This window comes from Arachis stenosperma, chromosome 5, assembly GCF_014773155.1.
Source record: "Arachis stenosperma cultivar V10309 chromosome 5, arast.V10309.gnm1.PFL2, whole genome shotgun sequence".
Taxonomy (NCBI): Eukaryota; Viridiplantae; Streptophyta; class Magnoliopsida; order Fabales; family Fabaceae; genus Arachis; species Arachis stenosperma.
Genome location: NC_080381.1, coordinates 100,836,832 through 100,859,963, shown reverse-complemented (window position 1 = coordinate 100,859,963; position 23,132 = coordinate 100,836,832). Strand labels below are relative to the sequence as shown.

Below are 23,132 nucleotides of genomic sequence, written 5' to 3'. Positions count from 1 at the left end.
TCAACAGACCAGCAGTTCATCATGGTCCAAAACCCAAACTACGTGCCTCCTTCTGCTACGCCACCTATAGATCCAGCAACAAAGCTCATGGTGGGTGATTCCTCCAGTGCTCCCCAACAAGATGCCCATCCACCACCACCCGTCATCTGGCTGAGGATTTGGCCCGATGGCATGCAGGCATGAGTACATACTATTTTATAATCTTAAGTTTATTAATCTTAAATTTATGTGTTTCTATGTGTTTGTTAATCTTATATTTTTTCCTCTTATAGGTTTACACTAAACAATAATGCTTGCACACATGAGATCTCTGAGGTCATTAAGTCAATGTACAACTACCCGTGGCCAAGCTACGCGAAGATCCCTGTTGAGACCAGAGAACGATGGTTTCAAAAGTGGGCAGTAAGAACCCAATACTGTTGAATTAATTAAATGTATTTGAGATGTATTATTTTATTTTGACTAATTAATGTTGTTGAACCACTTTGTGCAGTTGAAATTCATATGGGATGCGGAGCAGAATCTCATGATTAGAAAGATTTACGACCACCGAGCAACTAAACGAATTCAGGAGATGATGAACGACGTTCATCAGGGGCAGGACAACCTAACGACCTGGATCCATCCATCCAGCAAGAAGGAACTAGAGGCCCATTTTAGAAATGATGAGGGGTTCAAGCATTGTTTTCTGACAAATATCGGTAACAAGGCTTCTTCGAGGTCGTCAAAGTATACGGGTGGGTGATGCCTACACATCATGTTGTGTTTTGCTATACTTTTTCATATCAAAATTTAATTAAATATGCTTAATTATTGAGTATTTTTGTGCTTAAGTCATATATTGCTTTGATCTCTTTGATTTGATGAATTTTTGTAGAAAATGGTAAAAAAAAGAAGCAACAAGCACAAAACAAAGCATTCTTGAGGGAGTGGCATTGGAATTGGTGTTGGGATTAAAGTGGCGTTGCCCTGAAAGCAAGCTGGCACTGGAACAGTCGTTGGAATTGGCGCTCATTTAACCAATGCCCACAAAAAGGTCACGCGTATGCGTGGGCAACGGGTACGCATGAGAATTGGAACTTCGCTCCTGGAAGCAAGGACCTGGCGTTGGTTTTGGCACTGGTTTGGGCACTTGTTTACTCAGCGCCTTTGAAAAAGGTCATGCGTACGCGTGGGCAATGCATACACATGAAAGTGAATCCAACGCCAGGATTAGAGGGTCGCTCGATTAATTAGCGCCTGCAATAAGGATCACGTGTACGCGTGGGGGACGCATATGCGTCACAAGTGAAAGTAGCACCCAGTATGAAGGGTGCTTGATTAAGCAACGCCCAAATCAACACCCATACATGATAAGTGACCCCTGGAGCTTCATTTTGGTTCAGTTAAATTCACTCAAATTCCACTCAAACTTAAAGCAAGCAAGACCACAATTGTGAACAAATCAAGGCCACAAAAATCATCTAGAATAGTTAATTTTCATTTGATTGTAATTTGTTTTGAATTTGATCTAGGATAGCTTATAAATAGGCTTTAGTTTTATTATATTGAGGGAGGAATGTCGGGAGCGGGTGTTTGGACTCCGCTCTTCTCACCCACACTTTTTTTCTCTTCCATTTTCTTTCATACCCACTCTTGTAAATTTTTAGTTATGAGTCACTAACTCTTTCAATTGGAAAAAAGAGCTCTATTGCAATTTAATGGATTGATTTATTTTCATTCTTCATCTTCAATTCTTCTTTCATTGCTTCTTTAGAGAGAGTTTTTGTGCTTCAAAGATCTAATTACTATCGAGAGAGGGATTATATCTATTTGAATTCTATGATGAACTTGAGAAAGGAGTCATAGAATTCAGTTTGAGGCTCTTCTCTCATAATTCTCTTGATTGATAATTCTTAGTCATGTATGTGACATGTAACCACTTTGAATTGATACCTTGAGGGTTGTGTGGCTTTTGAATCAGAAATCAAAATTCATCTTTTCTCATGAGCAATTAGATCAAGAGATTGTTAATTGATAAAGTTAAGAGAAATAAAATCACCAAGAGATTGGGTCTGATTACTTATGATTTGCCAAGAGATCTATGATTGCATAATTGAAGAGGAGATAAGAATTGTTGATCCTGAGAATGCAATATCTCTTGATCCCAATGATCTTTTCATTTTTAATTCTAATTGTTTATTTTCTAGCTATTTACTTTCTTGCACTTTCTTTCTAGCACTTTACTTTATTGTACTTTATATTCTTGCCATTTATTTTCTTGTTCTTTATTGATTTCTTTTAAATTCAAGTCATTTACATTTCTTGTTTACTTATCATTCAACTATGATTGTCTAACTAGAATAATCAATTAGCTATTGATTGCTTAATCCTTTAATCCTCCTGGGATCGACCTCACTCATAGTGAGTTTTATTACTTGATTCGACCCGGTATACTTGCCGATAGTTATACGAATTTAATTTTTCAGTATCAGTGGATCGATGACCTTCATGAAGACGAAGAGTAGACAGGTAAGTAGTTTGGTAATGTTTGTTAGTAGTTACTTGAACTATTTGTTTGTTGATTTATTTTATTCGTTGATTTGATGTGCAGTCTAAGTCATTAGATCGTGAGGCGACACTAGCGGAGACCTTCAAGTATACCCATATCTTGAAGGCCAACAAGGAGAGATTTGCTGACAAGTGGTCTGCGGCCCATTATGTGAGTTTTAATTAATTCTAAGTTTCGAATTTATTTGGTTTAAATTCAATTAAATCTTATCCTAATCACAACGTGTGTGACACAAAAGGATTACTGATGAGCGGATAATTTGTACGCTTTTTGGCATTGTTTTTAGTATGTTTTTAGTATATTTGGTTTTGTTTTTAGTATATTTTTATTAGTTTTTAGTTAAAATTTACTTTTCTGGACTTTACTATGAGTTTGTGTGTTTTTCTATGATTTCAGGTATTTTCTGGCTGAAATTGAGGGACCTGAGCAAAAATCTGATTCAGAGACTGAAAAGGACTGCAGATGCTGTTGGATTCTGACCTCCTTGCACTCGAAGTGGATTTTCTGGAGCTACAGAAGCCCAATTGGCGCGCTCTCAACGGCGTTGGAAAGTAGACATCCTGGGCTTTCCAGAAATATATGATAGTCCATACTTTGCTCAAGATTTGATGGCCCAAACCGGCGTTCAAAGTCACCCTCAGAAATTCCAACGTTAAACGCCGGAACTGGCACCAAAATGGGAGTTAAACGCCCAAACTGGCATAAAAGCTGGCGTTTAACTCCAAGAAGAGTCTCTACACGAAAATGCTTCATTGCTCAGCCCAAGCACACACCAAGTGGGCCCGGAAGTGGATTTTTATGTCATTTACTCATCCTTAGGCTACTAGTTTTCTATAAGTAGGACCTTTTACTATTGTATTTTCATCTTTGGACATCTAGTTCTTAGATCATTGGGAGGCTGGCCTCACGGCCATGCCTAGACCTTGTTCTTGTGTATTTTCAACGGTGGAGTTTCTACACACCATAGATTAAGGTGTGGAGCTCTGCTGTACCTCGAGTATTAATGCAATTACTATTGTTCTTCTATTCAATTCCGCTTGTTCTTTGTCCAAGATATCACTTGTTCTTCAACTTGATGAATGTGATGATCCGTGACACTCATCATCATTCTCACCTATGAACGTGTGACTGACAACCACCTCCGTTCTACCTTAGATTGGGTGAATATCTCTTGGATTCCTGATACACGATGCATGGTTGATCGCCTGACAACCGAGTGCTTGCCTGACAAACGAGCCAGCCATTCCGTGAGATCAGAGTCTTCGTGGTATAGGCAAGAACTGATGGCGGCATTCAAGAGAATCCGGAAGGTCTAACCTTGTCTGTGGTATTCTGAGTAGGATTCAATGATTGAATGACTGTGACGTGCTTCAAACTCCTGAAGGCGGGGCGTTAGTGACAGACGCAAAAGAATCACTGGATTCTATTCCGGCCTGATTGAGAACCGACAGATGGATAGCCGTGCCGTGACAGGGTGCGTTGAACATTTCCACTGAGAGGATGGGAGGTAGCCACTGACAACGGTGAAACCCTTGCATAAGCTTGCCATGGAAAGGAGTAAGAAGGATTGGATGAAGACAGTAGGAAAGCAGAGAGACGGAAGGGAAGGCATCTTCATACGCTTATCTGAAGTTCCTACCAATGAATTACATAAGTACCTCTATCTTTATCTTTATGTTTTATTCGTACATCACTATACCATTTGAGTCTGCCTGACTAAGATTTACAAGGTGACCATAGCTTGCTTCATACCAACAATCTCCGTGGGATCGACCCTTACTCGCGTAAGGTTTATTACTTGGACGACCCAGTGCACTTGCTGGTTAGTTGTGCGAAGTTGTAGTGATCACAATTTCGCGCACCAAGTTTTTGGCGCCGTTGCCGGGGATTGTTTTGTGTATGGACAACTGACGGTTCATCTTGTTGCTTAGATTAGGTATTTTTTTTCAGAGTTCTTAAGAATGAATTCTAGTGTTTCAAGGTGATGTTCTTATCATCACCAAAGCTGATTGATTCTCATCAATTTAGCTCTTGAATGCAATGTCCTGCTGAAGCTTGGCTAGCCATGTCTAATTCCTTTAGACTAAAGCTTTAGACTAACATTGCATGATTCCTGGAATTCTCATTAAGAATTTTGATACCTTTATTTTCTTTTTCTACTTAATTTTCGAAAAAGCACAAAAAAAATTACAAAATCATAAAAACCAAAAATATTTTATGTTTCTTGTTTGAGTCTAGAGTCTCATGTTAAGTTTGGTGTCAATTGCATATTTCTGTTCTTTTTGCATTCATGCATGTGTCTTCATTAATCTTCAGGTTGTTCTTGATGATTCTATTACTCTGATTTTTAATTCTCTTGACTTGAGTGCTTATATGTCTCATATGCATTCTCATTTTGTTAGTGTCAGCAGTATACAAACTGCTAAGTTTGGTGTCTTGCATGCATTGTTATTTGATTTTAGTTTTATTTTGATTATTCCTTATTATTAAAAATCCAAAAATATTTTTAATTTGTGTCTTTTCAAGTCAATAATACAGAGAATTGAAGATTCAGAACATACTGCAGAGGAATTACACAGAAAAAGCTGGGCGTTTAAAACGCCCAGTAAAGAAGGACAGACTGGCGTTTAAACGCCAGCCAGGGTGCCTGGTTGGGCGTTTAACGCCCAAAAGGGTAGTGCATTGGGCGTTAAACGCCAGAATGTGCACCATTCTGGGCGTTTAACGCCAGGATGGCACAAGAGGGAGGATTTTGTTTTCAAATCAATTTTTTTTTCAAGTTTTCAAAGTTTTTCAAAATCAAATCTTTTTCAAATCATATCTTTTCAATCAAATGTTTTCAAAATCAATTTCTTTCCTTTTTCAAAGATACTTGCTATCAATTAATGATTTGATTCAACATCTCAAGTATGTTGCCTTTTCTGTTGAGAAAGGTTTAATGTTTGAATCATATCTTTTCTTGTTAGGCAAGTCATTAATTTTTAAAATCAAATCTTTTTAAAATTGTTTTCAAATCATATCTTCTCAATCACATATTTTTTAAAACCAATCATATCTTCTTAACCTCATCTTTTTCAAAATAGTTTTCAATCAAATCTTTTTGACTTCTAATTTCAAAATCTTTTTCAAAACTCACTTGATTCTTTTTCCACTTTGAGTTTTCGAAAATTATCAATCAATTTTTCAAAATGATTTTAAAAAACTTTTTAATTAATTTTCAAAAATTCTCTTCCCCTCTTCCCACATCCTTCTATTTATGGAGTACCACTCCTTCTCAATGCACAATTCGAACTCTATCTGATTAAGTTCGAATTCTTCTACCTCTTCCTTCTAATTTTCTTCTTCTCTGACACCTCAAGGAATCTCTATACTGTGACATAGAGGATTCCACATTTTCTTGTTCTCTTCTCTTTCATATGAGCAGGAACAAAGAAAAAGGCATTCTTGTTGAAGCTGACCCTGAACCTGAAAGGACCTTGAAGCGAAAGCTAAGAGAAGCTAAGGCACAACTCTCTATAGAGGACCTAACAGAAATCTTCAAAGAAGAAGACATGGCAGCCGAAAACAACAACAATGCCAACAATGCAAGGAAGGTGCTGGGTGACTTTACTGCACCTACTCTCAACCTTTATGGGAGAAGCATCTCTATCCCTGCCATTGGAGCAAACAACTTTGAGCTTAAGCCTCAATTAGTTTCTCTAATGCAACAGAATTGCAAGTTCCATGGACTTCCATTGGAAGATCCTCATCAGTTTTTAGCTGAATTCTTACAAATCTGTGACACTGTCAAGACTAATGGGGTTGACCCTGAGGTCTACAGACTTATGCTATTCCCTTTTGCTGTAAGAGACAGAGCTAGGACATGGTTGGACTCACAACCTAAAGAAAGCCTGGACTCATGGGAAAAGCTAGTCAATGCCTTCTTGGCAAAGTTCTTTCCACCTCAAAAATTGAGTAAGCTTAGAGTGGAAGTCCAAACCTTCAGACAGAAGGATGGAGAATCCCTCTATGAAGCTTGGGAAAGATACAAACAATTGATCAGAAAATGTCCTTCTAACATGCTTTCTGAATGGAGCATCATAGGTATTTTCTATGATGGTCTCTCTGAACTGTCCAAGATGTCTTTGGATAGCTCTGTTGGAGGATCTCTTCATCTGAAGAAGACACCTACAGAAGCTCAAGAACTAATTGAAATGGTTGCAAATAACCAATTCATGTACACTTCTGAAAGGAATCCTGTGAACAATGGGACTAATCAGAAGAAATGAGTTCTTGAGATTGATACTCTGAATGCCATTCTGGCTCAGAACAAGATATCGACTCAACAAGTCAATTTGATTTCTCAAAGTCTGTCTGGAATGCAAAATGCACCAAGCAGTACTAAGGATGCTTCATCTGAAGAAGAAGCCTATGATCCTGAGAACCCTTCAATGGAAGAGGTGAATTACCTAGGAGAACCCTATGGAAACACCTATAATTCTTCATGGAGAAATCATCTAAATTTCTCATGGAAGGATCAACAGAGACCTCAACAAGGTTTCAACAACAATAATGGTGGAAGAAACAGGTTTAGCAATGGCAAGCCATTTCCATCATCTTCTCAGCAACAGACAGAGAATTCTAAGCAGAACCCCTCTGACTTAGCAACCATGGTCTCTGATCTAATCAAAACCACTCAAAGTTTCATGACTGAAACAAGGTCCTCCATTAGGAATTTGGAGGCACAAGTGGGACAGCTGAGCAAGAAAGTTACTGAACTCCCTCCTAGTACTCTCCCAAGCAATACAGAAGAAAATCCAAAAGGAGAGTGCAAGGCCATCAACATGGCCGAATTTGGAGAGGAAGGAGAGGAAGTGAACGCCACTGAGGAAGACCTCAATGGGCGTGCACTAGCCTCCACTGAGTTCCCTAATGAGGAACCATGGGAATCTGAGGCTCAAAATGAGACCATAGAGATTCCATTGGACTTACTTCTGCCTTTCATGAGCTCTGATGAGTATTCTTCCTCTGAAGAGGATGAGTATGTCACTGAAGAGCAAGTTGCTAAATACCTTGGAGCAATCATGAAGCTAAATGACAAGTTATTTGGAAATGAGACTTGGGAGAATGAACCTCCTTTGCTCACCAAAGAACTGGATGACTTGTCTAGGCAGAAATTACCTCAAAAGAGACAAGATCCTGGGAAGTTTTCAATACCTTGTACCATAGGCACCATGACCTTCAAGAAGGCTCTGTGTGATTTAGGGTCAAGTGTAAACCTCATGCCTCTCTCTGTAATGGAGAAGCTGGGGATCTTTGAGGTACAAGCTGCAAGAATCTCACTAGAGATGGCAGACAATTCAAGAAAACAAGCTCACGGACTTGTAGAGGATGTTTTGGTGAAGATTGAAAACCATTATATCCCTGCTGATTTCATAGTCCTAGAGACTAGGAAGTGCATGGATGAAACCATCATCCTTGGCAGACCCTTCCTAGCCACAGCAAAGGCTGTGATTGATGTTGATAGAGGTGAACTGATTATTCAAGTGAATGAAGAATCCTTTGTGTTTAAGGCTCAAGGATATCCCTCTGTCACCATGGAGAGGAAGCATGAAGAGCTTCTCTCAAATCAGAGTCAAACAGAGCCCCCACAGTCAAACTCTAAGTTTGGTGTTGGGAGGCCACAACCAAACTCTAAGTTTGGTGTTGAACCCCCACATTCAAACTCTAATTTTGGTGTTGGGAGGTTCCCACATTGCTCTGATCATTTGTGAGGCTCCATGAGAGCCATCTGTCAAGCTATTGACATTAAAAAAGCGCTTGTTGGGAGGCAACCCAATGTTATATTTTATCCATTTTCTTTTGTTATTTTATGTTTTTTGTAGGTTGATGATCATGAGAAGTAACAAAATCAATTGAAAAAGCAAAAACAGAATGAAAAACAGGAAGAAAAACAGCACACCCTGGAGGAAGAACTTACTGGCGTTTAAACGCCAGTAAGGCTAGCAGGTGGGCGTTTAACGCCCAGTCTGGCACCATTCTGGGCGTTTAACGCCAGAAAGGGGCACCAGACTGGCGTTAAACGCCAGAAAAGGGCAAGAACCTGGCGTTAAACGCCAGAAATGGGCACCAGCCCGGCGTTTAACGCCAGAATTGGCTCAAAACGTGATTTTGTTTGCCATTTGGTGCAGGGATGACTTTTCCTTGACACCACAGGATCTGTGGACCCCACAGGATCCCCACCACTCTCTCTCTTCTTCACTCATTCACCAATCACCTCAACACCTCTTCCCCAAAAACCCTTCACCTATCAAATCCCATCTTCTCTTCACCACTCACATCCATCCTTCATAAAACCCCACCTACCTCACCATTCAAATTCAAACTACTTTCCCACCCAAACCCACCCTCACTTGGCCGAACCTTACCCTTCCCCCTACCCTATATATACCCTTCTTCACCCCTTCATTTTCACACAACCTAAACACCACTTCTCTCCCTCTTTGGCCGAACACAAAAGCCATTCCCTTTTTCCTCATTTCTTCTTCTTCTACTCTCTTCTTTCTTCTTTTGCTCGAGGACGAGCAAACCTTTTAAGTTTGGTGTGGTAAAAGCGTTGCTTTTTCGTTTTTCCATAACCATTTATGGCATCCAAGGCCGGAGAAACCTCTAGAAAGAGGAAAGGGAAGGCAAAAGCTTCCACCTCCGAGTCATGGGAGATGGAAAGATTCATCTCAAGGGTGCATCAAGACCACTTCTATGAAGTTGTGGCCTTGAAGAAGGTGATCCCCGAGGTCCCTTTTTCACTCAAAAAGGGTGAATATCCGGAGATCCGACATGAGATCCGAAGAAGAGGTTGGGAAGTTCTTACCAACCCCATTCAACAAGTCGGAATCTTAATGGTTCAAGAGTTCTATGCCAATGCATGGATCACCAAGAACCATGATCAAAGTGTGAACCCGGATCCAAAGAATTATCTTACTATGGTTCGGGGGAAATACTTGGATTTTAGTCCGGAAAGTGTAAGGTTGGCATTCAATTTGCCCATGATGCAAGGAGATGAACATCCTTACACTAGAAGGGTCAACTTTGATCAAAGGTTGGACCAAGTCCTCACAGTCATATGTGAAGAGGGCGCCCAATGGAAGAGAGATTCAAGAGGGAAGCCGGTTCAATTGAGAAGGCATGACCTCAAACCCGTGGCTAGAGGATGGTTGGAGTTTATCCAACGCTCAATTATTCCCACTAGCAACCGGTCCGAAGTTACTCTAGACCGGGCCATCATGATTCATAGCATCATGATTGGAGAAGAAGTGGAAGTTCATGAGGTTATAGCCCAAGAACTCTATAAGGTGGCGGACAAGTCCTCTACCTTAACAAGGTTAGCCTTTCCTCATCTCATTTGTCACCTCTGTTATTCAGTTGGAGTTGACATAGAGGGAGACATCCCCATTGATGAGGACAAGCCCATCACTAAGAAGAGGATGGAGCAAACAAGAGACCCCTCTCATTGCACTTTCCTCCACAAAACTATTGGGAGCAACTGAACACCTCCCTAGGAGAATTGAGTTCCAACATGGGACAACTAAGGGTGGAGCACCAAGAACATTCCATCCTCCTCCATGAAATTAGAGAAGATCAAAAAATCATGAGAGAAGAGCAACAAAGACAAGGAAGAGACATTGAGGAGCTCAAGCATTCCATAGGATCTTCAAGAGGAAGAAAGAGCCGCCATCACTAAGGTGGACCCGTTCTTTAATTTCCTGTTTTTCGAAAATTAATGCTTATGTTTGTCCATGTTTGTGTCTTATGATCATTAGTGTCTTAGTGTCTATGCCTTAAAGTTATGAATGTCCTATGAATCCATCACCTTTCTTAATTGAAAAAAGAAAGAATTGCATGAATTTTGAATTTTATAACAGTTTGATTATTTTGATGTGGTGGCAATATTTTTGTTTTCTGAATGTATGCTTAAACAGTGCATATGTCTTTTGAATTTGTGGTTCATGAATGTTGGCTCTTGAAAGAATGATGAAAAATGAGACATGTTACTGAGGATCTGAAAAATCATAAAAATGATTCTTGAAGCAAGAAAAAGCAGTGAATACAAAAAAAAATCGAAAAAGAAAGAGGAGAAGAAAGAAATAAAGTTGTGATCCAAGGCAAAAAGAGTGTGCTTAAGAACCCTGGACACCTCTAATTGGGGACTCTAGCAAAGCTGAGTCATAATCTGAAAAGGTTCACCCAATTATGTGTCTGTGGCATGTATGTATCCGGTGGTAATACTGGAAGACAGAGTGCTTTGGGCCACGGCCAAGACTCAATAAGTAGCTGTGTTCAAGAATCATCATACTTAACTAGGAGAATCAATAACACTATCTGGATTCTGAGTTCCTAAAGAAGCCAATCATTCTGAATTTCAAAGGATAAAGTGAGATGCCAAAACTGTTCAGAAGCAAAAAGCTAAAAGCCCCGCTCATCTAATTAATACTGATCTTCATAGATGTTTTTGGAATTCATTGCATATTCTCTTCTTTTTTTATCTTATTTGATTTTCAGTTGCTTGAGGACAAGCAACAATTTAAGTTTGGTGTTGTGATGAGCGGATAATTTGTACGCTTTTTGGCATTGTTTTTAGTATGTTTTTAGTATATTTGGTTTAGTTTTTAGTATATTTTTATTAGTTTTTAGTTAAAATTCACTTTTCTGGACTTTAATATAAGTTTGTGTGTTTTTCTGTGATTTCAGGTATTTTCTGGCTGAAATTGAGGGACCTGAGCAAAAATCTGATTCAGAGACTGAAAAGGACTGCAGATGCTGTTGGATTCTGACCTCCCTGCACTCGAAGTGAATTTTCTGGATATACAGAAGCCCAATTGGCGCGCTCTCAACGGCGTTGGAAAGTAGACATCCTGGGCTTTCCAGCAATATATGATAGTCCATACTTTGCCCAAGATTTGATGGCCCAAACCGGCGTTCAAAGTTACCCTCAGAAATTCCAGCGTTAAACGCCGGAACTGGCACCAAAATGGGAGTTAAACGCCCAAACTGGCATAAAAGCTGGCGTTTAACTCCAAGAAGAGTCTCTACACGAAAATGCTTCATTGCTCAGCCCAAGCACACACCAAGTGGGCCCGGAAGTGGATTTTTATGTCATTTACTCATCCTTAGGCTACTAGTTTTCTATAAGTAGGACCTTTTACTATTGTATTTTCATCTTTGGACATCTAGTTCTTAGATCATTGGGAGGCTGGCCTCACGGCCATGCCTAGACCTTGTTCTTGTGTATTTTCAACGGTGGAGTTTCTACACACCATAGATTAAGGTGTGGAGCTCTGCTGTACCTCGAGTATTAATGCAATTACTATTGTTCTTCTATTCAATTCCGCTTGTTCTTTGTCCAAGATATCACTTGTTCTTCAACTTGATGAATGTGATGATCCGTGACACTCATCATCATTCTCACCTATGAACGTGTGACTGACAACCACCTCCGTTCTACCTTAGATTGGGTGAATATCTCTTGGATTCCTGATACACGATGCATGGTTGATCGCCTAACAACCGAGTGCTCGCCTGACAAACGAGCCAGCCATTCCGTGAGATCAGAGTCTTCGTGGTATAGGCAAGAACTGATGGCGGCATTCAAGAGAATCCGGAAGGTCTAACCTTGTCTGTGGTATTCTGAGTAGGATTCAATGATTGAATGACTGTGACGTGCTTCAAACTCCTGAAGGCGGGGCGTTAGTGACAGACGCAAAAGAATCACTGGATTCTATTCCGGCCTGATCGAGAACCGACAGATGGATAGCCGTGCCGTGACAGGGTGCGTTGAACATTTCCACTAAGAGGATGGGAGGTAGCCACTGACAACGGTGAAACCCTTGCATAAGCTTGCCATGGAAAGGAGTAAGAAGGATTGGATGAAGACAGTAGGAAAGCAGAGAGACGGAAGGGAAGGCATCTTCATACGCTTATCTGAAGTTCCTACCAATGAATTACATAAGTACCTCTATCTTTATCTTTATGTTTTATTCGTACATCACTATACCATTTGAGTCTGCCTGACTAAGATTTACAAGGTGACCATAGCTTGCTTCATACCAACAATCTCCGTGGGATCGACCCTTACTCGCGTAAGGTTTATTACTTGGACGACCCAGTGCACTTGCTGGTTAGTTGTGCGAAGTTGTAGTGATCACAATTTCGCGCACCAATTACAAATAGAGATTGGAGGCTGCAACCCAGTAATATTAGCTGCCTAATGGAAACGACGAAGCCGGCTCCGAGACCTTAGTGCTAGATCCTAATAGGGTATGGCGCGAGACTGCCTCTGAATCCCATAAGAATCTCAACTTCGGGTTAGGGTGGTTCTTCGCCAGTGGCCTCCGCTCATCCGCATTGGCGTCTTCCTCTACCTTTGCCTCTAATCACCATCCCTGCCGATCCCCAGGAAGTTGTCAACCTGAGGGAAGAGGAGAAGCTGACACAGGAGCTTCACCAACAAGCAGAGAAGTCTGAGCAGAGGTACAAGGACCATCTTACATGGGTGGGAGGAACTGTTGCCATCTGCTTGGACCTGACGGAGAATCTGGAGCAGCTAGATTGTTTGCAAGAGCAGATAGAGGTGCTCAACTAGAAAATGCGTGATGGAGGTAGTGGCACTGCTGGTACCAGCGACAACACTACTGGTGGGGCACCGACATCAACACCTACGCCGCCGCTTCAAGAGGGGGAAGATGATGACGACGATTATTGGGATCTCTAGGGTTTATTTTTTATGTCTACTTCATTGTATTCTACTTCCGTGGCATTTTATTATATTCAGACCATTTATTTTTAAGAAAAGAATTTGTTGATTTCTGGTAATTTTGAGTTTCTGCTAACGATTTTGTTAACAAGAGTTTTAGTTTGACAACTAATTGTGGCTTAACTATGCCAAAAAAGTTACTGTAGGATTTGCCAGCAGACAAATTCGACGGCAATTAGGCACTAAAACACGTGATATGGCAACAAATTCATGAAAAATTGATGGAAAATCTGCTGGTAATTAGCGTTGGACAAAAATAATCTTCCGGTAAACAATTTTTGGCGCTATTTATACCATCAACTCCAGAACAATGGTAAATCCAACGGTAGACTAATTACCGGCGGTTTACCGTCGAATTTATTTTATGAATCCGACGGTATTCAGCACTTTTCTTGTAGTGTAGGATTTGAGTGTCGCCAACTGACATAATGACGATTTTGGACTATCGTTGGTAATGAGTATCGCTAAACTGTTTATGACAGTTTTTGAAGTATAAAATCATCACTAATTTGTAACACTTGTCAATGTGTTTTTTATGTTCTATTTCACGACATTTTGAAGCTGCTGTTAAATTACTAAATCCTATGACATATTTTTCTTATATTTCGTGACTATTTTAAACCGTCACAATATTTAGCGATGATTTAAAACCGTCACTAAGTTACTAGTTTTTGTGCTAATTTTTATGTATATTTAGTGACTATTGAAACCGTCACAATATTTTTAGTAACAATTTTTCGATTTAAAATCGTCACTAAGTTACTAATTCTTGTGACAGTCTTTCCCTGTATTTAGTGACTATTTTAAACTGTTATAGTCTCTCCAAAATCAAAGCTTTCTGTTATCAAAAGTTGAATTCTCTATAATTGACATTGTATTTCAACAATCTAAATTCAATCCCACAACTTTTACAAAAATAGCAACAATGTATTTCAAAAGTTAAATTTTAATTACAAGTTTTACATAGTCATAATCCATAATATGTAAATTCAAAAATTTTAACTTAATCCAAACATGTAAAGGTAGCAATTCAATCATAAAACCCTTTTAAGGTCCAATTTGGGTAAACAACTTAATTAAACTCCTTTTGAAAAAATAGCTTAAACAATAAATGACTATATTAAAAGTAGCTTATAAATAAGTTATTTTGTAGTTGGATTTTTAGTTCTAAAAGTGCTTACTTTATAAAAATGTAGTAAAAAATAGTAGTATTATGAGAGAAGTCATTTTTTTTAACTTCTTTATAAGCTCCTAAATAACTTCTTAGAAAGCCTCAATTTGATTTCAAAAATTGCACCAGACATTAATACTACTACTTTTCATAAGTCAAAAGTTTAAAAAAATTACTTTTGAATCTTTCCAAATGGACCCTAAATGTTGGATGGCCTATGTTGTTGAGGTTCATGATTGGCAAAAGAAGATAACCTTGTCTGTGTCGATGATTCAAAATTTGCAACTTACCATTAAAAATAAAAAAATATATTTTAGAGAATATTTTAGGATGCTTAACAAATCAACAAGCATTATATAAGAGGCTACGATTACAAACTACAATCATTTTAGAAGAAGTTATTGATAATGAAAATTGAGTATGCAGGTCTATAAAATTAAGTAGAATGTATATCCTTATGTATAATGTATATACCTATCTTACCTTAGTAAAAAATAGGGTAGTAATTGACTCTCTCTATAATTCAGAAAAAAATTTACTTACTCTTATAAAAATTGTATTTGTAATTTCAAATTTTGATTTTCAGTTCTTGATAATCTATTAGTTGTAGTAGATTACAAAGATTTTCTTGGATAAGATGAGGATTCAATCACTTGAGATAGATGAACAATAAATCCTATACCTCTAATATAACTTGAATTCTTTTTATCAAATACTTTAATATATGCTTCATTTTCAGAAGCACCCTCACAAATTTTCTTTTATAAGTCTTCTTGAATGATATTTTATAAGCAAAACAACTTGAAAATAATTGAATTCAGCTACTAACCCGAGAAAAGATTGTATAGAATCAACTTATTATCTAGGGACCTCTCAAGTATCACTACCCAAATTATTTAGAATATTATCTTCCATAGCATAGTGTGACTTGTTTTTAAGATTCGCTGTCTTTGACCATAGTGTGACTTGTTTTTGCCACCATTTCATAATTCCCTAGTTTTATTTTCTTAACCGTTTCTCTACCTCTTTCTCTCTTCTATATTCTGCATCTCTTTCTTTTATATTCAACTAACTATACCCAATTATTTTATTTATTTTTTTAAAAAACATTGAAAAAAACGGAACTACCCTCTTCTGCTGCTGCTGTGCTGCATGTTGTTAATCTCGAGCTCTTTACTTGTTGTGATAATCAGGTTTACTTACTCAACAATTTGTCTATTCTTTCCTCAATTTCATTTTTTGTACGCATGAATCACGCAGCTCAAGCTCTTAGGATTCTAAAGTTTCCCTCTTCAGCTAGTTTTAATACACAAACTACTATGCATGTAAAGGTTTTGGTGACACATAACTATACTTTTGATTAATAATACTGATGGAAGAGGTGAATTTTCTTTCAGATTTCATGCCTTTAAAAATGGATCCTAATTTCAACTCCAGTTTCTTCAATGAATTTAGATTCAACCAAGTTCCCATTATCCCCAGTGTAGAGGAACAGTGCCCTGATCCTGTAAATGGGTTGAAAACCATGAACTTTGGATTCATGAATGACCCTTCTCTTCTTCCACCTAACCAAAACAATGCTCAAAATTCTACTTCTTCTAAGACATATTTTTCTAAATTAATATATCAAAAAATTTAAAATGACGAATCCAATTTTTCTGGTCAACTCTTCATGCTAAACTTTTGGGGTTGTATTAGCTGTTGATAAAAATGCCATTTGACCAAGAAGACAGGTGCATCATCAAAATCTATTGATCAACATGCATGATATGAGAGTTCATTTATAATTTCATGTTTTAAGGTTGCCTTTGGAAGGAAAATTGAGTTTGAAAGGTAGATAATGGGAATAGAGACTGAAATAAAAAATGAATTAAATTTTTATATTGTATTTGATATAAAATATTTTAAATTGAGTTATATCTTAATATTATATTTGGTCTAAGATAAATATAGAGATTGAAAGATAAATTTAGAATTTAAAAAATTAAATAAGAGTATTTTTATAAAAAAATGTTATAAAAATTGTAATTTTCATTTAAAATTGTGTTCCAATAATAAAATTTTAATTTTAGTTCCTAATTACTAGATACAATATTCAATTTCAATCTTCTAATTTCATTATTTCAATCTCAATAGTAAAAAAACAAACGCAGCCAAAGAATTACAATAGAAGCCACTAAACAACCGAAGAATAAGGAATTAGAATTTTGAACTAGATAATATATATTTTCTGAAAATTGACAAAAACAAAGTAACAACCACTTGGCAACCGTAAGCGATATTAACCCATTTAAATAACCAAAATTCAACCCAAAAGAAAAAAGGCCCTTACATCATTTAGTAGGAATTTTAGTTTGAAACATCATGCTACTAAGTCAAATGACATACCAACTTATGTGTACCACGGCAGTAGGATTAAAAGTGAGTTAAATTATTTTGTGAATTAATTCGAGTTTGGTTAGTTAACAATTTGTTAAACTGAGCTCATAGACTCATGAGTCCAACTTGAATTTAGATAGATTCAACTAATTGATTCAAAGAATTCACTTTTATATAATTAATAATATATAATTTTCTACATACATATTATTATAACATTTTTTGTCATATCTAGATTGTAATATCTTTATAATTCAGTGCTAGATTATAATATTTAGATTGATTTTTCGCATAGTAAACGATGAATAAATAATGTACTTCTATCAATTCACTACGTAAAATATAATGGTAGTGCTTATATGTACTGTAACGTGTTTATTTCTAAAAGATTGTCATGCAGATAATAACTTTTGAAGCGAAATTTCACTTACTTTAGTAGAATTTGTGATAAATAGAATTATATAAAGTGATTGATAGATTATTATATAAAAACTCAAAAGATGATAAATACTTTACTATACAAAACTACATCGTTTCTATGTTATACGCACCATAATAGATAACGAAATACATGAACAAATTCATTTTATTTTATACTATTCATTGATAAAAGAGCATACATGTCTATCATCTATTATCGTATATGACCTAATTAGTATCTTTTTTTTTTCTTAAAGATCTAATTAGTTTAAGAATGAACTCCTCAAATATCTAATTGTTACTTTATTCGAATACAAATTATAATTAATAGATAACTTTTCTTATAAATAAATTATAATTGTTAGTCAAATTTAAAATTCGTAAATAAACTTAATTGTTAATAAACCAAAGTGAGAGCCTAACTTAACCTAATTCAACTCAACTTCTACTTGCCCTAAAACTAAGAAACGTTTAATTGTCCCTCCCATCAAACTGAATATCCTAATTGGAACCCATCATTTAGTCCATCTTCCATATAAAGTTCGGCTACTTGTGGCAAAATATTAATTCTCAGATTTTTTATCCCCCAATTTAACGACTGAGGTAAATCTTTATGTTCAATCTATAGATTCCATAATAAGAGACAAATAATAATGATGCTAACTTCTAATATCATGACTTTAATAAAAGTAATATGTAACAAGAATTGTTTAAATGGAAATAAAATTAAAATCAATTATAGCATCTACAAGGTATAAAAGGCATGCAAGCAACTCTAAAAACTCTAAAGATTTTTGCTTGCAAGAGCGTTAACTCGGGCATCATTCTAAAACAACTCGCTGCACACTAGAGAATAGCTATATGCATGACTCCCAAGGATATCTTAAAAATGGTATATATCAATTTAACCTATTAAATTAAGAAAATAATAATAATGATAATACTAATAATAATAAGAAGAATCATCTTTAGAATCTACAGCAAAGGGCACTCCAGCAACTGCGATGCTTCCCGTAATGCCTTTTCTCCGCTTTTGCCATTCTGATCGGGCTGCTATTCCATTCAGACTGCAATCTGCATTGTAGAAAGAAGTAAACATTAGTTTTGGTTGCATACTGATAACATAAAGGAATTACTTAACAGAAGAGGCTTTCTAGAAACTTACATTGGAAAGGCAAATGACCTCGTGCTGGTTGTACTGCTATCTGAACGAAGAGAAATGCTACCGGAATAAGGCACCGGCCCTGAGTAACTTATACGACCAGATACAGGGCCAACGGCAGAGAAACTTGACTCGCCTAAGGTATAACGATCCTGACTAGTTGCAACCTGACCATCGGTCACTGCATCTAGAGGCCTAAATGCTTGAGATTCAACAGCTCGGTGACATTCATCATTGCCACAAGCCACAGGATCCGAAGGACCCAACACATTAGTTAAGTTTCTGTTCTCCACATCACCATTCGATTCATCAACTTCTGATGCCAAAGTGTGGCTAGCTAACACTGCTTCCTCGGTTGTATCTTTGGATTCCACAGATTGGGAATGCAATTCCAGCTTACCAGACACCTGCAAATAAATCACATATCATTTTCAAAATTCTCTCTTTCACATAAAAACATGTAATTTTGGAGAGAAAATGTTACTGCTAGGACAATAGTAACTTCAGTTTTAATAAATGCACCAGAAGATCAGCGTGCCACAGGATAGATAGTAAGAAATAAATAATCAATGATCTAGAAACTTCACTTACTAGCATATAAATTGAAACTAATCTAGAAACTTCACTTACTAGCATATAAATTGAAACTATGGTAGCTTTTTAAGTTCTAGATTTTGCGCTGTAACTTGTGATGATTTCATGAACAATTCATGTTTCACAGTGATATCTAGGAGGCATGACTGCATGAAATTTACAAAAATAAATAAAATAAAACAAAATGTGACATTCACTACTATGTTCACACCTGCTCAGCACTTTCATCAGAAGACCTAGAACCCTGCGTATCTCGTTGTTGTGTTTGAGTATCTAACTTTTGCAGTAAAGCGATCTCTGTGCTAACATTTTCACCAAGTTCTTGAGCCACATTCTCATCTATGTGCATCATATCCTTGGAATGATCATCATTTTCAGAAACCTGATCAGATTCCTTCGTTGATGGAAGATGCAGTGGATTGATCTCATGGCTGTCTTTCTTCTTTTTTCCGTCGTTGTAATTCTTGGAAGGAATGCAATTGTAAGCCTTTTCATTGACGTTCTCAAACAAAATCTTTTCCATCTTTGGTACTCCTTCATCAATACAGATATCCTTGACAACATTACTATTCTCTCTGTAACAAACTGCAATTTCTGGTTCGCATTCTGTGACGCTTTTGTCCATATAGACATCCAATGACTTCTCAAATGAATCTATCATGTCTGGAGGATTAGGGACCTGTGATGTAGCCGACTTATTAAGCGATTCCATATCATTCTGTAACTTCATAAGTGTCTCTAAATCATTAGAACGAGACAAGGGATCAATAACATCCCCGAACTCTGCATCACAATAATTTTTGGGATTGTTCATGCAACTAGAAAAATCAAGTTCTGTTCTAGACTTGCAATCTTCTGGCTGCATGTTATGTGATGATAGGTCTGAATCTTGTTCACGCTTCTTGAAATCAATTGAGTTGTCATTTTCATATTGCTTCACTTTATGGTTTTGTAGTTTGTATCCAGCACTGTCTAGATGTTGGCCATCAAACTCAATCGACTGAGGTTCAGCCTCATGGCTAGTATTTGTAGGTACGAAAGCCAAGTCACCTTCGGCCACAACTTTTTAAAATTAGTGGAAAATGAGTCAGGAATACCAGAATATCACAAAAACAATAAGCAACTTGATTAAAATCATCATCATTCAAGCACTAGAAGAACGAAAGAAAATACCCATAACCTAATTCATTAACAAAACTGAAAATCTTTGTGTTCCACATTCAAAACATGGGTCATGAAACAATCTACCATTGAGGTAAGCTACAAATCATCACCCAAAATATTTAGAGTGACATATACAAGGCCCATTCAAGGAATAAAATCATACTAGTCCAAAATGTGAACCCAAGAGAAAGCATATGGCTGAAAGAGATAGTAAAAGAACCAATTGCAGAAACCAGAAATGAACAGTATGATACCTAGTTTCATGGTTTAACAAGGTTCAATGCATTGGCAAATCTCTATGTATGTGCTACAAAAACTTGTAATTGATAATTACAAATAAATGAAGCAATTCTGATCACACAATGTGCCGCAAGAACCTGAAAATCAACAAAAACCAAGGAGATTAGCTGGTAACTAATGATACCTGTACTTTAACAGAAACAAAATTCATAGTGGACTCGAGCTTTCTACCAAATCACTTGGGCAATAACCAAATTTAAATGAAGACCAAAGCCACCAAGGCTAAAAAAAAGGAAGCGAAAAGAATAGGTCGTAATGCAGAATTTCTAGGAAGCCATTAAACATTTAGAAAGGAAACTGAATTCTGTGATAATACCTTGTACTCCTACATAGTTGAGGGAAACTCCAAGAACTAATAACCAAATTCGAATCATAGCGCCACGATTATTATTAAGTGAAATAAAAAGCATAAAACAAGTTTCAAGAATGTTAGCATTGTTTACATTATATCACATTATCACTCAAATCTGTAGAACCGAGGAGGGACCATATAAACAAACCAATGACAATATCAAATAGAGAAAAAAAAAAGAATGAAAAGAAAAAAGCAGCAGTTGGCTTTTTCTTTTTTATAAGTAGAAGATTTCGGCCATGTAGAATCCAAGTACAGTGCTCGGTGTACAAGAGGACAAGAAAAAATTATAAGAAAAATAAAAAAGTTTTAAAAATCTGAAAACTTTTTCGAAAGTTATAAGCTGGAAAATTACAGAAATAATAATAATTATAAAAAAAACATAAATTTTAAGCCACAACTCCACAAGGGTCTAAACTCTAAAGAATAACAAGATGAATAATAACCCTACCAGTGTTTTGTCCTTTAGCCCTGATTAGATCTGACTCAATCAGAATAAACTAACTTAAAGAAATCCACCCATAAAGGTACAGTTAAAAAAAACGCAAACAAATCCCTTCTGGGTTTTGCAAATTGTGAAGAAAATCAGGGAATTTGGTCTCATCGAAACGTTAAACTGAACCCAAACCCTTCATTACCCCATCAAAAAGGTAAAATAATAATAAAAATAAGAGAGGGGGAAAAAGAGAAAAGAAAAAATAATAAAGAAAAAAGAGAAAGACTTTAGGGCTAAATAAAGATTCTGTATCTCTCTTCAATCTTCTTTTCTTGGGCTAAAAAATAAAATAAAGAACACTTTACTTCTTATTCTCTCTATCAGACCTTTGAGAACTGACAATTTCAGAAACAATATTAATAAAATTAAGTAAAAGCAATTTAAACTAAAACAAAGAAGGAAATTTATAGCATACACAAATTATAGTAGGAAAAGAAAAGCGTCGATCATTTCTTATGGAAAACAAGATGAAGCTTGAAGGAGAGAGAAAGAGAAGGTTTAGTTAAAAATGAAAAGAAAGAAAATAAATTACCTGCTAAAAAGAGTCCAAAGGTGACGAAGACGGAAGAGGAGTTTTCCTTTGGAAGCTGATATAACCAAAAATGTACTTTGAGTGTTTAAGAGAGGAAACTCAACGAAGGAAGGAAGAAAGAAAGGAAGAAGAGAGAAACCAAAAAACTTCTGAGCTAATTAATTAACTAATATACCAAATTAGACTCATATACTAGGCTACAATAATAACTAATAATTAATAAAAAAAGAAAGTAGCTACAGAATACTGAGGAGATAATGGATGAGTTGTAATTATAACCTTCATAATGGTCAACTGTTTACTCTGTTACACACACTATCTCTCTCTAGAAATCCTTTAATTTCTCTCTCTAAAAACTTCCCCTTCCTTCTTAATCCTAATTTCTCACTCGCTCTCTTTCTATCCACCTTGTTCAGCAATTAATGCAAAAGACTAACGCATAGCAACAAACAGCCCCTACTATTTTCTTCATTACTACTACTACTACAACCTTCCAATGCCATACAATCGCACATTCAATAGGGTATATGTAATTTGTCCATTGCATTAAATTATCAACTCTACCACCTCTTCCACTTACCCAAATTCTTAAATTCCAATTCCAGACCCAAAATAACATTCAATTTTCAAGGGTACCACTGCAGCGGGAACGAGTGATTAATTATTAATCCATTTGTCACGAATAAACAAACAAATGGTTAGTTATAGAAAAGTTTTGTTTTTATTTTTAAATCCAAAATGAGATTTAAAATTTTCACTTTTAATCAAGAGCCAAGTGATTTTTCTTTGGTTGCTCGTGAATTCGTGATGTCTCCTATTTAAAAGATTAAGAACTAATTCTTCGTAAAATGTAACTCTATTTAAAAGTTTGTTTTGTTAATGAGTTATTAAGGTCTAGTTTAATTAATTAAACTCGAAAAAATAATTTAAACAATAAATAATTCTATTAAAAATAGTTTATAAATAAGTTATTTTGTATTTAGATTTTTAATTTTAAAAATATTCATTTTAAAAGAAATGTGATAAAAAATAGTAATATTATGAAAGAAGTCATTTTTTTTAGAATAAATAACCATTTGTACGCATGAGAGATGAAAATGCTGACATTTGTACCCATGAAAGCTCGAAACTAATATTGTACCCATAATAGATGCCTTCCGTGTGACAAAAGTGCCCTAACTTAGATCTGAGCTTGGTTCGTGGGTTTCCGATCCTACGTGGC

At 36.5% G+C, this 23,132-nt stretch overlaps 1 protein-coding gene and 1 non-coding gene across 3 annotated transcripts; both read right to left on the bottom strand.

Annotated features, from left to right (window-relative positions):
• Positions 1 to 6,507: 6,507 nt before the first annotated feature.
• Positions 6,508 to 6,615, bottom strand: LOC130984663 (small nucleolar RNA R71). Its single transcript, XR_009088580.1, has one exon. It is a non-coding gene; the product is annotated as a small nucleolar RNA R71 (small nucleolar RNA).
• An 11,401-nt stretch (positions 6,616 to 18,016) lies between these two features.
• Positions 18,017 to 22,289, bottom strand: LOC130979117 (uncharacterized). 2 transcript variants are annotated; one of them, XM_057902480.1, is made up of 5 exons: positions 21,911 to 22,289; positions 20,485 to 20,607; positions 19,278 to 20,128; positions 18,476 to 18,879; positions 18,017 to 18,384 (listed from the first exon to the last, which is right to left on the bottom strand). In XM_057902480.1, exons 2-5 carry the CDS (start codon positions 20,492 to 20,494, stop codon positions 18,279 to 18,281), a joined length of 1,371 nt encoding a protein of 456 aa, XP_057758463.1. In that variant the 5' UTR covers positions 20,495 to 20,607; positions 21,911 to 22,289; the 3' UTR covers positions 18,017 to 18,278. The 2 variants fall into 2 exon arrangements, with proteins under 2 accessions (XP_057758463.1, XP_057758464.1); XM_057902481.1 differs by having other exon boundaries at positions 19,278 to 20,116.
• Between the last annotated feature and the right edge of the window lie 843 nt (positions 22,290 to 23,132).

Coding starts and splice junctions, on each gene's coding strand:
- LOC130979117 (XM_057902480.1), bottom strand. Junction 18,880..19,277: donor CTGATGAAAGTGCTGAGCAG/GTGTGAACATAG, acceptor ATTTATTTGCAG/GTGTCTGGTAAGCTGGAATT. Junction 18,385..18,475: donor AGGTCATTTGCCTTTCCAAT/GTAAGTTTCTAG, acceptor TCTACAATGCAG/ATTGCAGTCTGAATGGAATA.